This window comes from Grampus griseus, assembly GCF_964374135.1.
Source record: "Grampus griseus genome assembly, chromosome: 4".
Taxonomy (NCBI): Eukaryota; Metazoa; Chordata; class Mammalia; order Artiodactyla; family Delphinidae; genus Grampus; species Grampus griseus.
The window spans coordinates 45,030,187-45,051,057 of record NC_138997.1 but is presented as its reverse complement, the minus strand read 5'-3'; the positions used below and the strand labels follow the sequence as shown (position 1 = coordinate 45,051,057).

General features: G+C 41.6%; 1 protein-coding gene across 1 annotated transcript; it reads left to right on the top strand.

The window, feature by feature from the left end:
* The first annotated feature begins 10,420 nt into the window (after window positions 1-10,420).
* On the top strand, window positions 10,421-20,387 carry CCNG2 (cyclin G2). Its single transcript, XM_082653725.1, has 8 exons — window positions 10,421-10,674; window positions 11,637-11,774; window positions 12,420-12,557; window positions 14,005-14,255; window positions 14,448-14,526; window positions 14,628-14,726; window positions 17,251-17,456; window positions 18,943-20,387. The coding sequence occupies exons 2-8, from the start codon at window positions 11,637-11,639 to the stop codon at window positions 19,064-19,066; spliced, it is 1,035 nt and encodes a 344-aa protein (XP_082509851.1). The 5' UTR covers window positions 10,421-10,674; the 3' UTR covers window positions 19,067-20,387.
* Window positions 20,388-20,871: the final 484 nt, after the last annotated feature.

Here is a 20,871-nt window from a genome sequence, read left to right as displayed (position 1 = left end):
TTTCATCAATGGTCTTTAAATTACACGTATACTATATATACTCTCTTGTATGTATATTTCGCAATACAATAAAATTAAAAAAAAAAAAAATATATATATATCAGAAAAGAGACCAGAAGATTTTACATCATCACAATAATGTTAGTTGTATTAGATTGTTTGGCTATAGGTAATGTTTTTTCTTTTTCCACATTTTCTGTAATATATTTTAGTTATTTTATAATTAAAATATATTAAATATATTATATATAATACAATATATTAAATAATCCACTTATAGGGAAGTGGCAATATTCTGACTTAGTCTAAATAAGTCCCAAAATATAACGTGCAGTGGTTTTAGTTAGGATAATGAATTTCCCAAGTATCTGAGAAATACCAGTGTTAAAAGAACATTCTGAAGGTGAAAGTTCTACCAACATGTAGTCTTGAGGAGCTCAGATGCTGCTAATCTGTTCTGAGAGCAGAAGCTGCTTCCTTTTAAAAATGAATATAACATTCTGAGTTGAAGGGAGAAGACATAGTCACACAGTAGAAGCAATTTTTCTAGAAGCAGCCAAGAATCTCCTCCTTTGAACAGATTTACCCAATCTCCCTCCCCCTCCTGAGATAACTATTCTCTCTCTATCTTGCTGCTACCCTTTGTACACACTCCTGTGGTTGCCCAGATCACACTGTAATATTGGTATTTGCTACCTGGGCTCTCCCCACCTAGGCTCTAAGCTCCCTGTGGGCAGGGCCTAACCATAGTCACTTTGTATCTCCAATTTTCACTACTGTGCCTCAACAGAGTAGCTGCCTAGATAATGTTTATTAAACTAAACGAAAGAGGCAGTAAAAAATTTGAAACATGGTGTGGCCTGCATTTATAAAACACATAGCTACAGAAACCTGAATATTCTAGGAGGCTAATCTTTATGCAGAATGAGTCAATACTTTTCTACAATATTTACGTAGAAGCTCTAGAGATAATATTATTATATCCATCATAAAAACTTACAAACATTGCACAACACTATAAACACAATAAATCGGTAACTTCTGGGTACACATCAGTATCTTCCGCATATTGTGTTTGTGCCACCCCTCCGCATCTCCACCCTCCTTCTGTCCAGCACAGGCTGGAAAGCTCAAATCTGCTATTTTTAGCAGTGATCAGAGGGCCTTGACCTCCACCTAAAATGATGGTATGCAGGTGAGAATATAAGAGCAGAACCAGCCATGATAGGGCAAAGTATTTGTTGGTTATAATCTTCGGTTGTAAAGACAAAAAAATGCTTCCATGTCAAAAGATGGAAAACAGCTCAAACACCCCTAGGAGAACCAGTAGGAACACAGCAGCGTTTCCCTCTGGCACCTAAACATTTGTAAACTACTAAAATGACATACTCACATGATGTTCAAAAGTCTTAGACATCTTCCTGCAATGTCTAAAGGCAGGCAGAAAAGAAAGAACCTCTGTTTTCTTTCCTACTGACTTTCTTGGGATTTAAGTGGTAGAACTATGCTGAAACAATTGGCCTGCTTTGTTAGAAACATGTTAATTCAAAACTCCAGGGCAAGGGCAGTTAATCCTGGTAGGTCTGGTCTCTATCTGGACAGTTTCTTTTCAGATTTGTTTGGTAGAGAGAAATCAGATTTCTCAAAAGTGTATTCACTTGTTATTGAAAAAACAAACAAACAAAGAAAAGAAACACTTACAAAAGCATGCAGGTGGATAGTTTATTGATTAAATTTCCTAATAAAACAAATCCAAATTGCCTTGGTTTAGGCTAACCTAAACTACCCATGCAACCATTTTGTATGAATTTAATAGAACGTATAGGCAAATGGATCAAGCTTATGTCCAATTTGCTCCTTCTTCCTGGATACCAGGATGTACGTAAAATAGTGGTTAAGACTGCGGGTCCTAGTATCAGATTGTCTGCTATCGAATACTGACTCCACCACTGTCTGGCTGTGGGATCAAGTTACTTAAACTCTCTGGGTCTCTTTCTGCATCTGTGTGTGTTATGGGTATTACAATTATGTCAGTATGTATAAACCACTTAGTACAGTGCAAGACAGTCAATTATTGATGACCAAGTGTGGATTTATTGTGAAGCTAATGACATTTAGTTTCAGCCTCCTCTCTTGCCTGGGTTCCTTCAGAGGAACTCAGGAGGTCTCAGGATGGGCCCTAGCAGAATGTTCACATATGTGTTTTTTTTTAGTTTTCCAAAAGTAAGACATTTTAACTGCAGTCAGTTAAGGCTGCTGTCTTTCTCCACGTCAAATTGCACTGTACCATTTTCCCTTGTGTTTGGAGGTGCTTAGGGTCCACCAGTATTTTGGGCATCTGGCTAAGGGGAAGCTGAGTTGTGGGACACACCATTTTAACTGAAATTTGGAAACGCATTTTGGAATGTTTCAATAAAACAATTGAGAAATTACAAACCTCTAATTTGGATGTAAAAGAAAAGTGCCTTCTTTGTCATCTATAAGTGTTTTTATTTAAGAACTAATATAAAATTCTGATTAAAAAATTAATGAGATATGAAATAAAAGTGATAAAAATGCATGATAAAATCAATGGAACGTGCTTGGATATCAAGACACTAATTTGAACAGATTTTTTTTCCAGATCATTCCAAAAGGGGTAGTCCCCTAAAAGGAAGACAGAATATTCTAGTAGAAGTAATAGATAGGCTCTTGGATTGTTTGATACTCTCATCAATGAAGAGGAAGGAATCATAATATCATTTTGAAATATATTGAAATTTCTTGCTGATTTGATACAACATACTGATGTTGACAAAGATAACATGAAACTCAAAATATGTTTCTGCAATAAGGAAACAGACAACAAGCTAATTAATGAGTATGACCAGTCTTCCCTGACACCCTGAACTTTTACAGCTCATACATGAAAAAATTTTGATAAAGTTTTTCTCAAATCAGACATCAATTCTAAAATATCACATGATATCAATAATGAATTGTAAGACTGAAAGAAATGTTTTAAAATATGAACAATTAAAAAAAATTGATCCACCATGCTAGGGGAAAGACTAAAATATTTTTCTCCATAGGAAATTATATCACAATATTCTTATCTTATGAAGATGTGATCAGAGAATTTGCAGTCAAAAATATTGACAAAAAGTTTTATAGCCACATGTCAGGAAATTTATTAATAAAACTTATCATGGCATTTCCTCAATTTTTTTATGGCATTTCCTCAATTTTTTAAAATAAATTTATTTGGCTGCGTTGGATCTTTGTTGCTGTGCAAGGGCTTTCTCCAGTTGCGGCGAGCGGGGGCTACTCTTCATTGCGGTGCGTGGGCTTCTCATTGCGGTGGCTTCCCTTGTTGCAGAGCATGGGCTCTAGGCACGCAGACTTCAGTAGCTGTGTTGCGTGGGCTCAGTAGTTGTGGCTCGCAGGCTTACTTGCTCTGCGGCATGTGGTATCTCCCCAGACCAGGGCTCGAAACTGTGTCCCCTTCACTGGCAGGCGGATTCTTAACCACTGCGCCAACAGGGAAGTCCATTTCCTCAATTTCTCTTTTTTTTTTTGCAGTACACGGGCCTCTCACTGCTGTGGCCTCTCCCGTTGCGGAGCACAGGCTCCGGACACGCAAGCTCAGCGGCCATGGCTCACGGGCCCAGCCACTCCACGGCATGTGGGATCTTCCCGGACTGGGGCACGAACCTGAGTTCCCTGCATCGGCAGGTGGACTCTCAACCACTGCGCCACCAGGGAAGCCCCATTTCCTCAATTTTTGATGTTTGTGTGGAAGATTTTACTTTCCAGAGATGATCCCAACAATACCTCCCATCTCACATGCTCTTCTTACCGTGTGATCAACATGCCTCTCATCAAGAGGTGGAGTCTCTGTTCCCTTGCCCTTGAACATGGAACATGAGCAGACTCTTGACTGTGGCTGAAGGAATGCTGATTAAGGCAGAATAATGGCACCCAAAGGTGTCCATGTCCTAATCCCCAGAACATGTGAACATGGCATGTTATATGGTGAGGGGGGGATTAAGATTGCAGATGGAATTAAGATTGCTAATCAATGGACTTTGAGATGGAGAGATTATTCTAGATCATCCAGGTAATTACCCAGTGTAATTACAAGGATCTTTATAAATGGAGAAGGAAGACGGAAGAGTCAGAATTGAGAAAGATTTGAAGACGCTACGATGCTGGCTTTGAAGATGAAGGAAGGGGCCATGAGCCAAGGAATGCAGTGGTGTCTAGAAGCTGGAAAAGGCAAGAAATATATTTTCCATAGAGCCTCCAGATAGAATGCAGCCCTGTCGACACCTTGATTTTAGCTCAGTGAAACCCATTTCAAACTTGAGACCTCCAGAACTGCAAGATAGTAAATGTGTTGTTTTAAGTTGCTACATCTGTGGTAATTTGTCATAGTAGCAATATGAAACTACTATAGAAGCTATGTGACTGCCAAGCCTGGTTCATAAAATGAGGTACAATGTTCACCCGGTTTTCTTTGAGTGTTGTCACCATGGCATGAAGAAGTAGAAAGACCACGTGGAGAGGCCACCTATGTAGGGGACCAGACAGCAGCCTCATCTGAGGTCCCAGCCCACAGTCAACGTCAACTGCAGACACGTGAGGAATGAGCCACGAGGTGGCTCCAGCTCCAGCCACCATCTGAATGCAACTTCGTGAAAAACCCCGAGTAGGGACTGCTAGCTGAGCTCAGCCAAACCCAGAACTGTGGAAGATGATAATACATTTATTGTTGCTGGTTAAGCCACTAAGTTTTGGGTGATTCATTATCCAACAATAGATCACTGGAACACGAGTATATGTCAACTTTTAAAAATTTATAATTTTTCTGGATTTGTCCCATTTAAAATAAATATTCACTTTCATATCTAATTTGTATTTCTAAATTCTACTTTTTCCTAGAGAGAACCCCTCCAAACTGTAAAGTTTCAAATCCCCCTCCCCCATCCTCACAAGGGGAAAAAAAAAACCCAACTAGTTCCTGCATGTAGTCATAATTTCTTGTTCAGAATGTGGTTGAAAAACATAATAATATATGTAATTAAACAGACCTGAGAATTTTGAAATAAAGAAATCTTTATTTTTAGAAGTTAAACCCTCATTTTGAAGACACTTAAACACAAAAGCAAAATTTAAGCTTATATTACTTGTTCATATCACTTGAAATGCCAATTGCCTTTTCATTTGAGATGAACATGTAATACTTTCACAGAAAATAAAAACTTCCTTTAGGAATAAGACAATATATTCAACAGATGTCTTCTAAGTGATTCTTTGCTGACAGTGTCAATTTCCCATAGCACTATGATGTCAAGACAAGACTGGAAGTATTTGACGTAGGTTATGGTTCTTGGGATAAATCATAAAAGAGGAATGTGTTATGTAAATAATAATGTACAGTGTCCCAGAATGCAGCCTGGGCTACTTCAGATATATTTGCCTTGGAACAGACCCACCATTTTGAGATAATCAGCTCTGATTTCAGGAATCACCATATTCTCAGTTGCACCCCCCTTTGCCGGTCTTTCCACACCTTGTCAGGGCTACTCCATTTATTCCAGTTGACTTTCAGCATAGCAGAAAGAGGTCTGGATACTAAAGTCAAGAGTCAGCCACAGAGGCAAGTGAGCTTTGAGTTCTCGGGTTTCAAAGATAGTTTGCACAAGACTCACTCACTTGCAGGCTAGCAGGGCTGGGAGGGCTAATCTGGCTGGCTGGAAAAAGCCTTGCTGTGGTCATTCAGAGGGCCTCTACAGTGAAGATAACTCCCTCAATTCCAAAACTGAGTACATCAGCATGTGGGAATGAATATCCCTAACCCATGCATAAATAAGCTCCCTGAAAGGTACAACATGCTTCTACCTTTAACAATAACAGCAACAAAATATCTATACCAAAATAGATTAGAATGTTGGATTTGCTATTTCAGATTTGAAGTCTTGTCCACAAGCAAGTCAGAAAGTAGAATATATGAGACGTTTCCTGATTTATTCTCTGATTGCTTGAAGAAAGGAATTCATTGTCTGCTTATAAATTCTCATTCTTTCAAGTTCACATTCAAAAATGAACCCTTGGGGGCTTCCCTGGTGGCGCAGTGGTTGAGAGTCCGCCTGCCGATGCAGGGGACGCGGGTTCGTGCCCTGGTCCAGGAGGATCCCACATGCCGTGGAGCGGCTAAGCCCGTGAGCCATGGCCGCTGAGCCTGCGCGTCCGGAGCCTGTGCTCCGCAACGGGAGAGGCCACAACAGTGAGAGGCCCGCGTACCGCAAAAAAAAAAAAAAAAAAAAAAAAGAACCCTTGGTTAAAAAATCTGAATTACTTCAACCTCTGATTAGGTTATGCTTTCCCTGTTTCTCTCCCTCTGACAAGAATTCCTGTCTCCTTTACAGGTTCTGCTAGTAAGGTTACTCTAAGCACAAGAAGTTTGGGGCTGCAAACCACCTGTAAGAACAGAAAACAGCCTAGGCAGAGAGCTAGAAATAGTGAGCAGAGGGGAAGAGGAAGTGTGGCCTTTTGTCAGCTTTACCCATCCTAATCTTGAGCTTCTTTCCCTTGTAGGGCTGCTTTCCTTTGATGAGGTTAGGGATGATCACGTCTTTGTTTTTTGTTTTTCTGTACGCGGGCCTTTCACTGCTGTGGCCTCTCCCGCTGCGGAGCACAGGCTCCAGACGCGCAGGCCCAGCGGCCATGGCTCACGGGCCCAGCCGCTCCGCGGCATGTAGGATCTTCCCGGCCCGGGGCACGAACCCGTGTCCCCTGCATCGGCAGGCGGACTCTCAACCACTGCACCACCAGGGAAGCCCGGGATGATCACTTCTTGAAGTCACAGCATTGTGAAAGTCCCATCAGCCCAGGAGTACATAGCAAAAGTGCTTTTACACCTGTTTGTATTTAATCTTTACGTCAGGTAGAAACAACTACTCCCTGGGGTCTCCTCCCCCCCCGGCCATTTGTTTATTTGTATGTTTGCTTTTTCAGATTAGAAAGCTGAGGCTCCTGGGACTTCCCTGGCGGTCCAGTGGTTAAGTCTCTGCCCTTCCAAAGCAGGGGACATGGGTTCCATCCCTGGTCTGGGAACTAACATCCCACAGGCCGTGTGGCTTGGCCAAAAGAAATAAAAAAAAAAAAAAGCTAAGGCTCTGGATAAATCAAATTATTCAAGGTATTTGAGGAATTATCTCCAGTGAGTAGTAAAGCTGGGACTCAAAGTCAGGTATTTTGATCACTGCTGGAGCTTTTGCCCTACACCTCAGATACAGCAAGGCATATTCTGGGACTGTGTTTTATTTATCAGTTTTTGTGTCTGTGCCTAGTACCATGCCTGGCATCTAGTGTGTGTTCATTAAACGTCTGTTGAATAAAAAGCCAGGGTTTATTATCTAAACCTACCATTTGTGAAGAGGAAGATGATACCTGGAAAGTTTTGTGGGAATTTTGATGCCTTACAAAGTTCAGGGAAGTTGAGTTTAAGGCATTTGGGACAGCAGCCACTTGGGAATGTGCTATTTTCTTTTCAAGGTAGAGGCTTAAGTGTGGGTAGGTTTGAAGGACACTCCTCAGGAGTTGAGGATTCGCTGAATGAAGGCATTGTTTCTGTGTGTCTGTGCTGCTGTTTATTTCCTGGTCTGTGCCCACCTTGTGGTTTCACAGATTCAGATGTCACTGAGGACAGCTGGTTCCCTGTCAGGCCTCCATGGGGTTATGGGGGGCAGACTATCACCCAACCCCACTGCACCTCCATCAGTGTGCTGCAGAAGACCAAATATAATGAGATAAGTTCCCTCCAAGCCCTTCTTGGGGACTGCTAGATTTCTGATTCCCTATTTTGTATGCACACATGATGAAGGAAAATTGCCCTCAAGAGAGCTTAGCAAAGACTGAAAGGCAGCTGACAGGTAAAGGCTGATTAGCCTCGGGGAGAATGTCTTTTTGATACCTAAGACCTACAACTGCAGCAAAGTGAGCCAACGTGATAAGGACAAATAGAGCCTTGGAGGAAGGCTGTCATGAAAAATTTTTTTTTAATTTTTGAAATTAAAAAAATTAACACACATCCAAAACCAAAAAAGAATCAGCAGAGTCAAAAGAGAAGACTTGCCTCATTTTCTCCCCCAGAAGATAATCATTGTTAAAAGGAGGTGTTTTTTTTTTTTAAAAAAAGGATGATTTAATTACTGGACCAGTTATTTTTTAATGATTGCTTTCCTTTATCTTAAAAAGATACGTGGACTAAAATGAACAAGCGGCTCCATATCAGAGAACTTGGTAAGTCTTTTCTATACTGAACAGGATCTGCAAAGAGGAGGAAATTCAACAGCATTTACAAAGCTTTCTTGAGAGAGAACTGCTCATGATTCAAGAGGCTGCCTGTTAGAAGATACATCAAATAACAATTATAAAATAAATAGTATACATTTTGTAGACCTTTATAACAGTTAGTGGTGTAGGCAAAGGTCAGTTTCCCCATTTCTTCCTTTTTGTCTTATATCTTCTCTATTATTTAAAAAATCTTCTACCACATAATTTTACATTTCCTTCTTCACATCACTTATTCTATATCTTATGTTCCTCTTCTACCTTTGCCCTTTTATTTGAAAAAAAGTCCCCATTTGTTAATGTAATTTTATTAAATTTCCAAAACCCGAACAAGGCCACACCTCTCTGAAATAGGAGGATTAGCTCTTTGAGCTGCCCTCCCCCCAGTTGCTCTGTGCTCCAGGCATCTATGTCTAGTCCCAGCTAATATGCAAAGGGATCTATTTCTAAAATTCCTTAGCTGCTCTGGAAAAAAGAAAAAGCTGTTGTGAAAGCTATGTTATGTGCATATTTTACAAGTAACCAAACAATTTTACAAGTAACCAAACATGCACAGAAAACATACAGAAGGGCGGAAAAGAGAAATCAGTTCCTTAGGGCTAATTATTTAGAGTAGAACTCGAGAAAGTGCTATTTACCGATTTGCATATTTAGCAGATGGCCAGCGAGGAACTGAAGCAAGAGAAAGTAAAGAAAAAAAAAATATATATATATATATAACTATAAACGTTGGAGGAGAGCCTCTTACATCCCCCAAAAGATATTCCATGTGAAATTTTCTCTGGCCTAAGGCACTCTTTGCTTTGCTTTTTGCCCCGCCTCAGGAGAGGTGTCGCCTCTTAATAACAACTCTGTAATGGACAATAAATGATAATTTATGGATGACCAAGGACCAAGAAGCCTCTCTGAGTCTTCATTAAAACAACAGTACAAGTACAACCTCAGGAGGTAGGCAATTATTAGATGTTTGCTTGCCATTGTCAATGTGCACAGGTAATTTTTTGTTTTTAAAAGTTCCTTTATTGAATATTTATTTTTATTACGGAAAAATTTCAAGGTACACAGAAGTAGAAATAATAGTATAACAAACCCTCCCGTGTCCATCACCCAGTTTCAACAACTCTTTTTGCCAATCTTGTTTCACAGTTCCTCTGCATTATTTTTTTTCCTTTTGGTCGGTAACCTTTAAAGCAAATACAAAGATGATAGCATTTTACTCGTAAATATTTCAGTAAGCACCCCGAAATTTTACAATAACTTGACTGGTTATCGCAAAATTGACCTGCAGAACAAAATAAAGAAGGAACGTAGAAAACCCTCCCGTGGTGGAAGAAGTTGTCACAAAGGTTATCTAGCTATTCTAGCTCTTCGGAGGTGAGAACTATGCGCGGTATTCCCTTGGGACCGGGCCGGGGTCGGGGGGGGGGTCGGGGGGGCAGTGTTGGTGATAGCGGTGGGAAGGTACAGACCCCTGGGCAGGTTAGTGAATTTCTCCGAAGTGGTCCACCCAGGCATGCGCAATCCAGACACCAGAGTTGCTAAGGCCCTGAGGCAGATAGAAGCGCAGGATACAGTGAAAACCAATCAGAGGGCTCAAAGGATAATCAGTTAGCCAATCCGGATTCGAGACTGAATCAGAGCTTCAGCGTCCTACTCGCCCCCCACCGATATCCAATCGGGGAGCCCGCTACTTTGGGCGGACTTTTCAAAACAGAGAAAACAAAACAAATCGGGGACCTTTAAAAGGTGCAATGCGACCAGAAACTATCTCCTTCCGCCCCTCACGCCTATCACTCCCTTTCCTTCCTCCGTAGGATCAATCGAGGAATAAGGCCGTGCCCAAATTCCATCCTCCTCCTTGGGAGGGAGGAGTGGCTCAGTAAAGCAAAGGCGAGTTGACGAGGCTACAAAGCTGGCTGGAGACGTACACTTAGGGGAGGGACTCTTTTTCAAAGTCTGTTGAGGAGGCTGCGGATCCCTCCGCGGGGAGTCACGTGCCCCGCCCCCTTGGGGGCGTCGGAAACTCAAAACAAAAACAAGGGGTTTTGTTGGGGCCTCCGCGGTGGTGGCAGCGTCAGCGGCGGTGGAACCCATAGTGGGGCAGGGCTTGAGGGACCGGCGCAGCGCCCCAGCCGGAGGGTGGGCGCGCGGGGAGTGGGATGAAGCCGGGGCTGTGAGGCCGAGGCGGCGGTGGCAGGGGGGAAGGGTCGGATGCCGGTCGGGGGCACCACTGAGGCGGCGGGTCCCTGACCTCGGAGGCAGGTCCGGACGTCCCCGCCGCACCCAGTCCCATCCGACCGTGACGCCGCGGGCCGGTGGAGGCGCGGCTCCAGCACGGTGAGTGGGCCCACCCGGGATCGCGGAGCTTCTTTGTTCATGGTCGGGACTGCGAAGAGGGATGTCAGAGTGCCCACCCCTCAGCTTGGGGAGCGATTCCGGTTCTGCCCTCAGCCCTGGGGCAGTGGGCGCCCAAAGGCGGAGAGATGCTGATGGGATGGATGGATGGAGGGTCGAGGAGGCTGAAGACAGTTCTTTGGTGTCCCCCCCTCCCTCATTTTGTCACGGTGGCTCGCTGGGGTGGTTCTTCTTGGATCGACAGCTCCGGGTCTCCGCAGAGTTGCGGAATCAGGGCATCGGTGGATGGAAGGGTATTGTCTGGGCACGGGGCGGGCTGCCGACCGGGTGGGCCGCGCCACCCCAGCGCTCTCTGGGACCTAGGTCTCTGCCCCTCGGGTTTTGTTCAGAGGAGGCGCTGCCGAAGCGGATGGGGAAGGCTTTGGGGCCGGACTCCAGCGAGAGGGGCTTCTGGAAATGGGCTCCGCGGGAGGGGCGGGGCTCGGGAGTCTCCTCCCTCCGGTTCTTTGTTCAGTCGCGAGACTTTCCCTCCCCCCACGTTGTGCAAAGCCCCTACCTCCCGGACCCGCAGCCCTCGGAGCCCCCAGTGCGTTCCACTGGGCAGAAACCCCTCCGCCCGCGACTTCAGGTGGAGCGGACCGTCCGGACACCGCCGCCAGAGGACAGTTTCCTGTTTGTGAAGCAGCTGGGAGACCGGGGCTGGCCGGTCTGACCCAGCGCTAGCCGGCGGACGTGACCACGGCCCCTCCCCCTGCCACACCTCCCTGGCGGTGGGGGAGGATTGCTCCGGGGTTCGGCTGGACGTGACTGGTGCCCTCACCCGCTTTTCTCTGGGGTGTGCTGGGGCGCCCCTCGCTGGAGGTATTGGCCCCAGCTCTTTTGTGCTTCCCCCTCCCCCCGCCCTCCAGGATACATTCTAACTGTGTGTGGTGTCTTTGCTACAGATGAAGGATTTGGGGGCAGAGTACTTGGCCGGTCGTGAAGGGGTCCAGCTCTTCGGATTGTTGAACCTCTACCTAGAACAGGAACAGAGATTCCAACCTCGAGAAAAAGGGCTGAGCTTGATCGAGGCTACCCCGGAGGTAAGTCCCAGGAAAGATAACTTGCTCTAGTCGCTGACAGGGCTTGGGCAGATAACTTTAATTTTTTTTTTTTTTTTTAGTTGAATCTAGACTAAAGGCTGCAAAGTTTCTTAAGACCACAAGTGGTCGTCCTAGAGTACTAAGATAAATCTTAATACAGGGTCATGCTTTTGTTTCTTAGCAAGAAAGAGAGTGATACTAAATCTAGGGAAGTGTGGCTTCAAATGTGGCACCCCCCCCAGCCTGCAGCTTCAGAGTGGGAGACTCCCTGGGAATTGAGCAGGTCATTTGTGGAAATACCCTCTGCCTATGCAATACTTCTGTATAGCAGGCTCTTAAGTGATTTTTTTTTTTAAAGAAAACAAGCAAGGAATCTTCTAGATGTCCATTACAAGGGAATTGAATTATGTTTGCTCTTATCCTCTGGAAGTGTGGCAACAGTTTGCTTTATATTGAATTGCTGAATGTCTTTTATGATGTATATTTTTAAAAAGCAGTGTTGTATACACATTTTGTATCTGAAAAATTGTAGTGCTTTGTATTCTTGAAGATGCAGGGGAAAAAATTACCTTATTTGAATCTGTGTGTATTGTCCATTGTAGTTCTAAGACAGTCATAAACTTTGGCTCTTGGTTTTTGTTGCAGAATGATAACACTTTGTGTCCAAGATTGAGAAATGCCAAAGTAGAAGATTTAAGGAGTTTAACCAACTTTTTTGGATCTTGCACTGAAACTTTTGTCCTGGCTGTCAATATTTTGGACAGATTCTTGGCTCTTATGAAGGTATTTCATCGTTTTTATAAATAAAACTTCATTTTTTTATACCCAGTGCCTAGCACGATGCCTAGAATACAAGGTTTCAGTAAATATTTGGCAAATGAATGTAATTATGTCACTATACATAAACATTTTTAATATTTGGAATTGTGATCTTTAGTCCGGATTAAGAGACTACAAAAGTAAGCGTATTATTGTATCTTAAGTTAGGTTTTCCTGTACCTCTTACATACCTTCTCTTTAAGGATGTGAAAAAATGAAGACTACTGTTTTTTTAGGTGTTTCTATATACATAGCTCTCAAAATAAGGTTTTCATATTTTCATCTTCTGTTATGTTTCTGTTGAGCCTAGGTGTTTTTAAACACTTGAAACATGGCAAATGGAAGTATAGCAGTATGTTAAAGGGCACCTATTGCCTTCACTATGAGAAATCTTTTCCAAGCAGGGAGCCACAGTCTCATTAACAATTACCAGCAAGTCATATGATATCACTTTTATGTGGAATCCAAAATATGACACAAATGAACCTATCAGTGAAACAGAAACAGAATCAGGGACATAGAGAGTAGACTGGTGGTTGCCAGGGGGAGGGGAGTGGGAGAGGGTAGGAGTGGGAGTTTGGGATTGGCAGATGCAAACTAGTATATAGAGAATGGATAAACAACAAGGTCCTACTGTATGGCACAGGGAACTATATTCAATATCCTGTGGTAAACCATAATGGAAAAGAATATGAAAAAGAATGTGTATATATAGGTATAACTGAATCACTTTGCTGTACAGCAGTAATTAACATTGTAATTCAGCTATACTTCAATAAAAAATAAATTAAAAAAAAACAATTACCAGTAACTGTTAAATGTGGTGATACTTCTGCCAGTAGGATTGCTGTCAGCTGCTGGGTCAGTTTTCAGGGTACTGAAAAGGGAAGCCATCTGTCCGTGGCAGCTTGTACATATGCTCTACTCTGCACATCTGATGCAATATCTCTCTTGGGGAAATTTGCAGTGAAGTATGGGATGATTCTTAAATAGATAAGAAGATACAAAGATGAATGTATTATTTTTATATCCAAAGAAGTATATTTTCTTGGTATTGGAAGGCTTAATTTATTTTGGGGGAGGTTGTACTATTATGAATTTCATAAGTTTGAAATATAATGTCTAACTGTGAGAAACCTAGCTTTTGAACTTGCATTAAAAATTTTTACCTGCATTTAAATTAAGTAATTTAAATGCTGAAAATGTCTTTTTTGTTTCTTAAAGGGAGGTTAAGAGAGCTTAAAATGTAAAAACGATTAAGTATAACTGTGTGTAAGGGTAAGTACGGGGAAGCAGCTTGATTGTGTTCTGTCTTAAGAATAGGGGCTCATTACAATATTCTTTTAAGTGTGTGCTTTGCTAAGTTAAAGTGACAATTGTTGGAAGAAATGTTTTGTTCTTTGTTTTTCAGGTGAAACCTAAACATTTGTCTTGCATTGGAGTCTGTTGTTTTTTGCTGGCTGCTAGAATAGTTGAAGAAGAATGCAATATTCCGTCTACTCTTGATGTAATCCGGATTAGCCAATGTAAATGTACTGCTTCTGACATAAAACGGATGGAAAAAATCATTTCAGAAAAATTGCACTATGAATTGGAAGCTACTACTGCCTTAAACTTTTTGCACTTATACCATACTATAGTACTTTGTCATACTTCAGAAAGGTAGGTGGGATTAAAAATTAAGATTTTCTACTTGAGCATTGCTATAAGTAACAGTAAAGAATTAGAACTCTAGTGAAATTTGTTTTTACCTGCTCCAAACTTTCAGCCTGGACTTTTAATAAATCCTTAGAATTGTTTAAATCTTTAGAAGTTTAATAAATAAATATTTTGTTCTTTCTTTTCATTGTATAGGAAAGAAATACTGAGCCTTGATAAACTGGAAGCTCAGCTGAAAGCTTGCTGCTGCCGACTTATCTTTTCAAAAGCAAAAGTAAGTCAATTTCTTTCTTATATATATCTCACAGTTTCTGTTTTTCCCCCTGCAGTTTCCATTTTGAATTAAAAAAATTATTTTTCTTTTTTTTCTTGTAGCCATCTGTATTAGCTTTGTGCCTTCTCAATTTGGAAGTAGAAACTTTGAAATCCATTGAATTATTGGAAATTCTCCTGCTTGTTAAAAAACATTCCAAGGTAAATATCTTCAGAACTTATTCTTTAAAGCAAGTTTTTTCCTAGTGTCTTATTTTATCTTTTCTGTAGTGACTTAATCATTAAGTAACACTTTATGGGGCTCTTAACTGTTACTCATTTATTCTTGTATCTTAAGTGTTGATGTTCTACAAATGCAGCTTCAACCCAGACAGTATTAAGCTGGAAGGGAACCTGGTCACTTAGGCTAGCTTCTTTCTGCGTTTAGACATCCCTTCTGTAGTCTTCTTGCCAGTTGGTAATACAGCGGTCTACATTGCCCCATGCATGTTGTTCTATAATGCGTATTAAGGGCTTCCCTGGTGGCGCAGTGGTTAGGAATCCACCTGCCAATGCAGGGGACACGGGTTTGAGCCCTAGTCCAGGAGCATCCCACATGCCGCAGAGCAACTAAGCCCATGCTCCACACTGCTGAGCCTGTGCTCTAGAGCCCACGAGCCGCAACTGCTGAGCCCGTGCTCCGCAACAAGAGAAGCCACCACAATGAGAAGCCCGTGCTCTGCAACGAAGAGTAGCCCCCGCTCGCCACAGCTAAAGAAAGCCTGTGTGTAGCAACGAAGACCCAACACAGCCAAAAATAAAAAATAAATTTATTAAAAAATAAAACCCATATTAAGAAGTAGAGTTAGTAAATGCACGAATGGCATCCCATTACATCTGTAGGACTGAGTCATCGTCCCTTTAGTAGCATTACCAAGATAACATCAGCTATGTTGTTTTTTGTTTTTGTTTTTTTTTGCGGTACACGGGCCTCTCACTGTTGTGGCCTCTCCTGTTGCAGAGCACAGGCTCCGGATTCACAGGCTCAGTGGCCATGGCTCATGGGCCTAGCTGCTCCACGGCATGTGGGATCTTCCTGGACCGGGGCACGAACCCGTGTCCCCTGTATCAGCAGGCGGACTGTCAACCACTGCACCACCAGGGAAGGCCTGGCTATGTTTTTCTTTTAAACTCCTTTGTCAGGCTAGCCTGATAAGTTTTTTCAATCATAAAGAGGTGTAAACCAAACATAAGCACAGTCCTTTTTCTTACACTGATAGTCTAGTTGGAGAAGTATGGAACTGAACACAAAGCAGGGTGTTCTGTCATTTACTGTTCTGTGTCGCAGTCCTGTAGGGTCTGTGTCTGAACATAGGCAATAGTTCGGGATTTGGTTAGCAGAGAAGTAGGGTAGACCGTGAGAGGAACAATGACTTGGAACCTGGTTCTACCAAAACAATCTTAGACAGTGGAAGTTTGGGCAGCAAAGGCTTACGGCTAGGAAGCTGGTGGACTAGAAGGGTTTGGGAATCATTTTAGGGTAGGTTTGTAGATAGAATATCTAGGTGATAGTCACAAGCAGGAAGTAGTACACCCAACTCAGTGGTTTTTAGAGGCCAAGCATGGAAATGAGGCAAAGAGTCACAAATGACCAAGATTTGGACCTAATGGTGGAGAGAATATTGGTACCATTGAGGGAAATTGGAGAGAAGTTAACTGTGATCAAAGAAGTATGATTTTAGGTACTTGTATACCTTTCAGATAGGTAGATGTCTAGCAGACACTTGGCAGTCTGGACTAAAAACTCCAGATAAATTATAGTTGGAGATTGAGATTAGCAATTTCCCATGAGGAAATAATAGTTGAAACCGTACGAAATTTTGGGGAGTCCTTTGCTTAGCGGTTGATTAAAACTCTGGGTTTTCAGTGTTGGCAGTTTCCCCACGTAGGAGATGTAGGAGGTGATGTCAGGAGAATAAGAGAGTGGTAGAAGCCAGGCTACCAGGGGATTAAGATGTGACTGGATTAGGTGGAAATGGAGGCCAAGATGATATAAAATCATCATCTGTTTTGTGGTCAAGTACATGCAACGTGAAGCATTTTGTTTTAATACGTAACTTCCAGCTTTTGTTTTAATCACGAATTTACTAGTTTGAATCTAAACCTTTTATAATAATGTCATTTGGAAACATCTTCGGTGAAAATTGATTCCATGAAATAAATTAGGGCACTCCCCAGTGGTGGAGGAACTGTGCCCTTCTGGGGGAATTCCTCTTCTCTCACACTGCCAACTTCTCCATTTGCATATATCTGGTGTCTTAATGTAAATGCGTATTTTAGCAATCCAAGTCATGCTATGTTACAGAAACATAAGTTATGTTAAATTCCTTTGCATTGCGACTGTCAAAGTATATACTTGATAATTGATTTATTAACAGACCTAGTGTTTTTAGGTTAGTGTGCTTTCTTAAGACAGGCAGAGTATTCTCTGTATTGAATCCTATGTAGACGATTTATACCTGTGGTGCTCCTCCCCTAAAGCAGTGGTTACCAAATTTTTACTGCACATTAGAATCACCTGGGGAGCTTTAAAAACCCTTGATGCCCAGATGACACCTCATATCAATTAAATAAGAGTATCTGAGGGTGGGAGCCAGGTGTTTTTTAAGGATCGCAGGGTGATTCCAAGGTGTGGCAAGGTTTGGGAACCGCCGTCATAACCTCTTCATTTAAATATTTTTTTCAGGTTAATGACTCCGAGTTTGTTTACTGGAGGGAGTTAGTTTCTAAATGCCTAGCTGAATATTCTTCTCCTGAATGTTGCAAACCAGACCTTAAGAAGTTGGTTTGGATTGTTTCAAGGCGCACAGCCCAGAACCTCCACAATAGCTACTATAGTGTTCCTGAGTTGCCCACAATACCGGAGGTGGGGTGTTTTGATGAAAGTGAAAGGTAAGCAGGTTCCTTGACTAATGACACTTCCGCAGACTAAATGTTACTGATTTTTGTGTATTAGAGCCCCTAGCTCTGATAGCATCATTTCTTTGGGTAAGAAAATTAACCAGAAGTAGTTTTATTAAAATAGGCAATAGTTCGGAAGTGTGCCCCCCCCCCCCACTTTTTTTCTTTATTAAAAAACAACAACAGGGGCTTCCCTGGTGGTGCAGTGATTAAGAATCCGCCTGCCAATGCAGGGGACGCGGGTTCGAGCCCTGGTCCGGGAAGATCCCACATGCCGCGGAGCAACTAAGCCCGTGCGCCACAACTACTGAGCCTGCACTCTAGAGCCCGCGAGCCACAACTACCGAAGCCCATGCTCCTAGAGCCTGTGCTCTGCAACAAGAGAAGCCACCGCCATGAGAAGCCTGCACACCTAAACGAAGAGTAGCCCCTGCTCGCTGCAACTAGAGAAAGCCCATGTGCAGCAATGAAGATCCAACACAGCCAAAAATAAATAAATAAAATACAAATTTAAAAAACAAAACAACAACAACAAAAACCAGCATCCCATACGTCATTACCTCCCCGGGACTTATAACTGGAAGTTTGTACCTTTTGACCACCTTCATCTACCACCCCCTCCCCCCAACTCCGGCAACCAGCCATCTGTTCTCTGCATCTGTGAGTTCTGTTTTGTGTTTTCAGATTCCACATATAAGTGAGATCATACAGTATTTGTTGTTCTCTGACTTATTTCATTGCTCCTGTTTAAAAAAACTGGTTGTTTCCCATCTTTTTTGCTTTTTGAAATACAGTTTAGTTAAGAAAACAGCATTCTGGGTTTTTTAACATTAGTATGAATTTCTAAAATGGTCCTATGGAAAGAGGCTGCGGGTTAAATGACTTGAAAGTAAAGGGAACTACCACCACTGATGCGGCAGAGTTCTGTAGAGATTTTTAGTTTTGTCAAATGCCGTTGTCTTATTCAGAGTTTATTTTTGTTAGTAAAGTGAATTATTTAATTTTATTGAATTTCACCGTTTTATGCCGTAGGGAGAAGAGACCATAAGTTCCATTTTCCTAGCTCGTTGGTTTCTTAGTTTGATATTTGAGAAGTTCAGTGATGCAATTATTGATGCAAGAAAGACATCAAAACCATGTGATAGGAGATCTTTGTCATTAGTTTGCATTTACTGGATTTAAAGTACTTAGAATTCTATAGTTATTGCTGACAGAGTTATTACTTGGTACAAGAATAATAGTTTGGCAAGTGGTAATTTGTTTAAACCTCTTAAGCAAATCTGTATTTTCTAAGGAGCTTACAATACACTTCACTTTAGGAAGTCCTTCTAAGTTAAATTTTGTCACTGTAGAGCTTAAATTTTGAATGTAAAAATCCTGAGACTAGAGCTGCTTGTTCAGCAGTTTAATTTTGCCTGTATGACATTTAGACGTGTTTTAAATGATGGGATCCTCTTCTCTCTGTTTTTCCTTTTAGCGAGGACTCTTGTGAAGATATGAGTTGTGGAGAAGAGAGCCTCAGCAGCTCCCCTCACAGTGGTCAGGAGTGCACTTTCTTCTTCAGCTTCAAAGTGGCACAGACACTGTGCTTTCCGTCTTAGAAATCTCATTGTTCTGGGTCCAAAATGAAAGTGTGTGTACAGGTTTCAAAGCAATAAATGGGGGAGTAGGTAGTTTCCTGGTGCAGCCCCCATCTAGGCAGGAATTGCATAGACTCTGGAATACCTACCTTCTATTTATTATTCAGATCAGATCTGGCCTATTTTCATATTTAATCCTAAGCCATCAAATGGGTTAGTGCCTCTTAAACAATTAACAATACTTCAGACATTGGCACTTTATTTTTCTCCTTGATCTTTAGCTACGTGGGGGAGGAGGGAAGGTGCTGATACCTTCAATTTATTACTTTTCAAGAAGATTTTTAAAGTTGAATAGTGTAGCGTCAACTTTTTTATAAAGCCTTCAGGTGTCTTTACTGAAACAGATTGGGAGTGTGCAAGTGCTTCCTTAGCAGGGACAGTGGATAATCCTGTAATGGTTTATCTTAGATCTCTCTCTCTCCCGCCCATTCTCAGAGCAGAGAATATACTCTTAAATGTCAAAAACCTTTTTTTTTTTGTTTTTTTTAAATGATCAGTGTTCTATCTGATGCAGACTCTAGAAACTTAGGAATTATAATGTTGACATTTCTGTGAATTTTGGTATGTAATATCTTCATTTCTTTGAGGTTTCTGCCAAAACAGAAATAAGCAACAGACTAGGGTTGTTGGATAGTTGCATTCCTAATGATTAAGTGTTGTCAGACTATAGTATTATTTTAATGTTTTTAAAACAATCCATAATCTAGGTGTGCATGTACCTGTATGAGAGCAGTGCAGCAAGTTGAACAGAACTAGGTAACTATGGAATTGATAAATGTTGACCTAATAGCACATTTTGTCTCATTTTCTTCTATTAAAAAAGTCTGCATGATTACATTGTATTTCCTTTGTAATTCACGTTTCAAAAATAATGGTATTGTACATGGGTGCCAAGACTGAATATGAAGTGTAAAAAAAAAAAAAACCTGAGTGTTTGTAGTATTATAGTTTTAAGCGTATCTGTGTGGTGGTACAGCCATAAGAATAGGGATTTATCAACTCTGTACACATGAGATTTTGTACAGAGAATTTTTTTAAACTTTATAAACTGTATATGAAAATGTAAATCTTTAAAAATGTACATAAAAATCCTGTATTTTTTTACCGTGTGTGTGTGATAGTCTAGTCATTGCATGTAAATATAATTTATTGTGTATTCTGTATTATAAATCATATAACGATGACTTACTTTTTTATTGGTAAGTCAGCATCCATCGGATGTTTTTTGAAGTGAATCTTTTTGAAGTAATAATAGATTACAACTCAGAATAAAAATATTAATGAATTGTACTCCTGTCTACAGTCACATTTTAATTTTTACCTTTTTGGTGAAAAAGAAAAGGTGCTTGCTGTATTTCAGAGGGGAGGCTTGAAGTGAGGCTGGAGCGCCTCCAGGATAAGCCCTGTCTCTGGTTACCAGAAGTCCTCCAGGTAGTATTTCCTCACTGCAGTTTGGCCCTGAGCCTTGGAGATACTGAAAGTGAATCTGTCACTGGAGAGTTGACCTCTCTCTGGGGTGTACTCATATTAAAAGAGTGACATATTAACCTGAATGCCTATTAGTTTATAGCGAAAGCCAAAAGGTATCAAGTAGACCAGAATACTCACGTTGGCAGGTTAGTACAGTTTCTCTCTCTGCAGACAAGCCAACTTCTCTTCAGAAGGCCGCTTGGTGAATAAGCACTAGGGGAGTTAGCTTTGACTGGACCTTGCCAGCCTCTAGCTCTTTGGATCTTTTTTCCCAAGCTTTAGGCTTCATCTGCAAG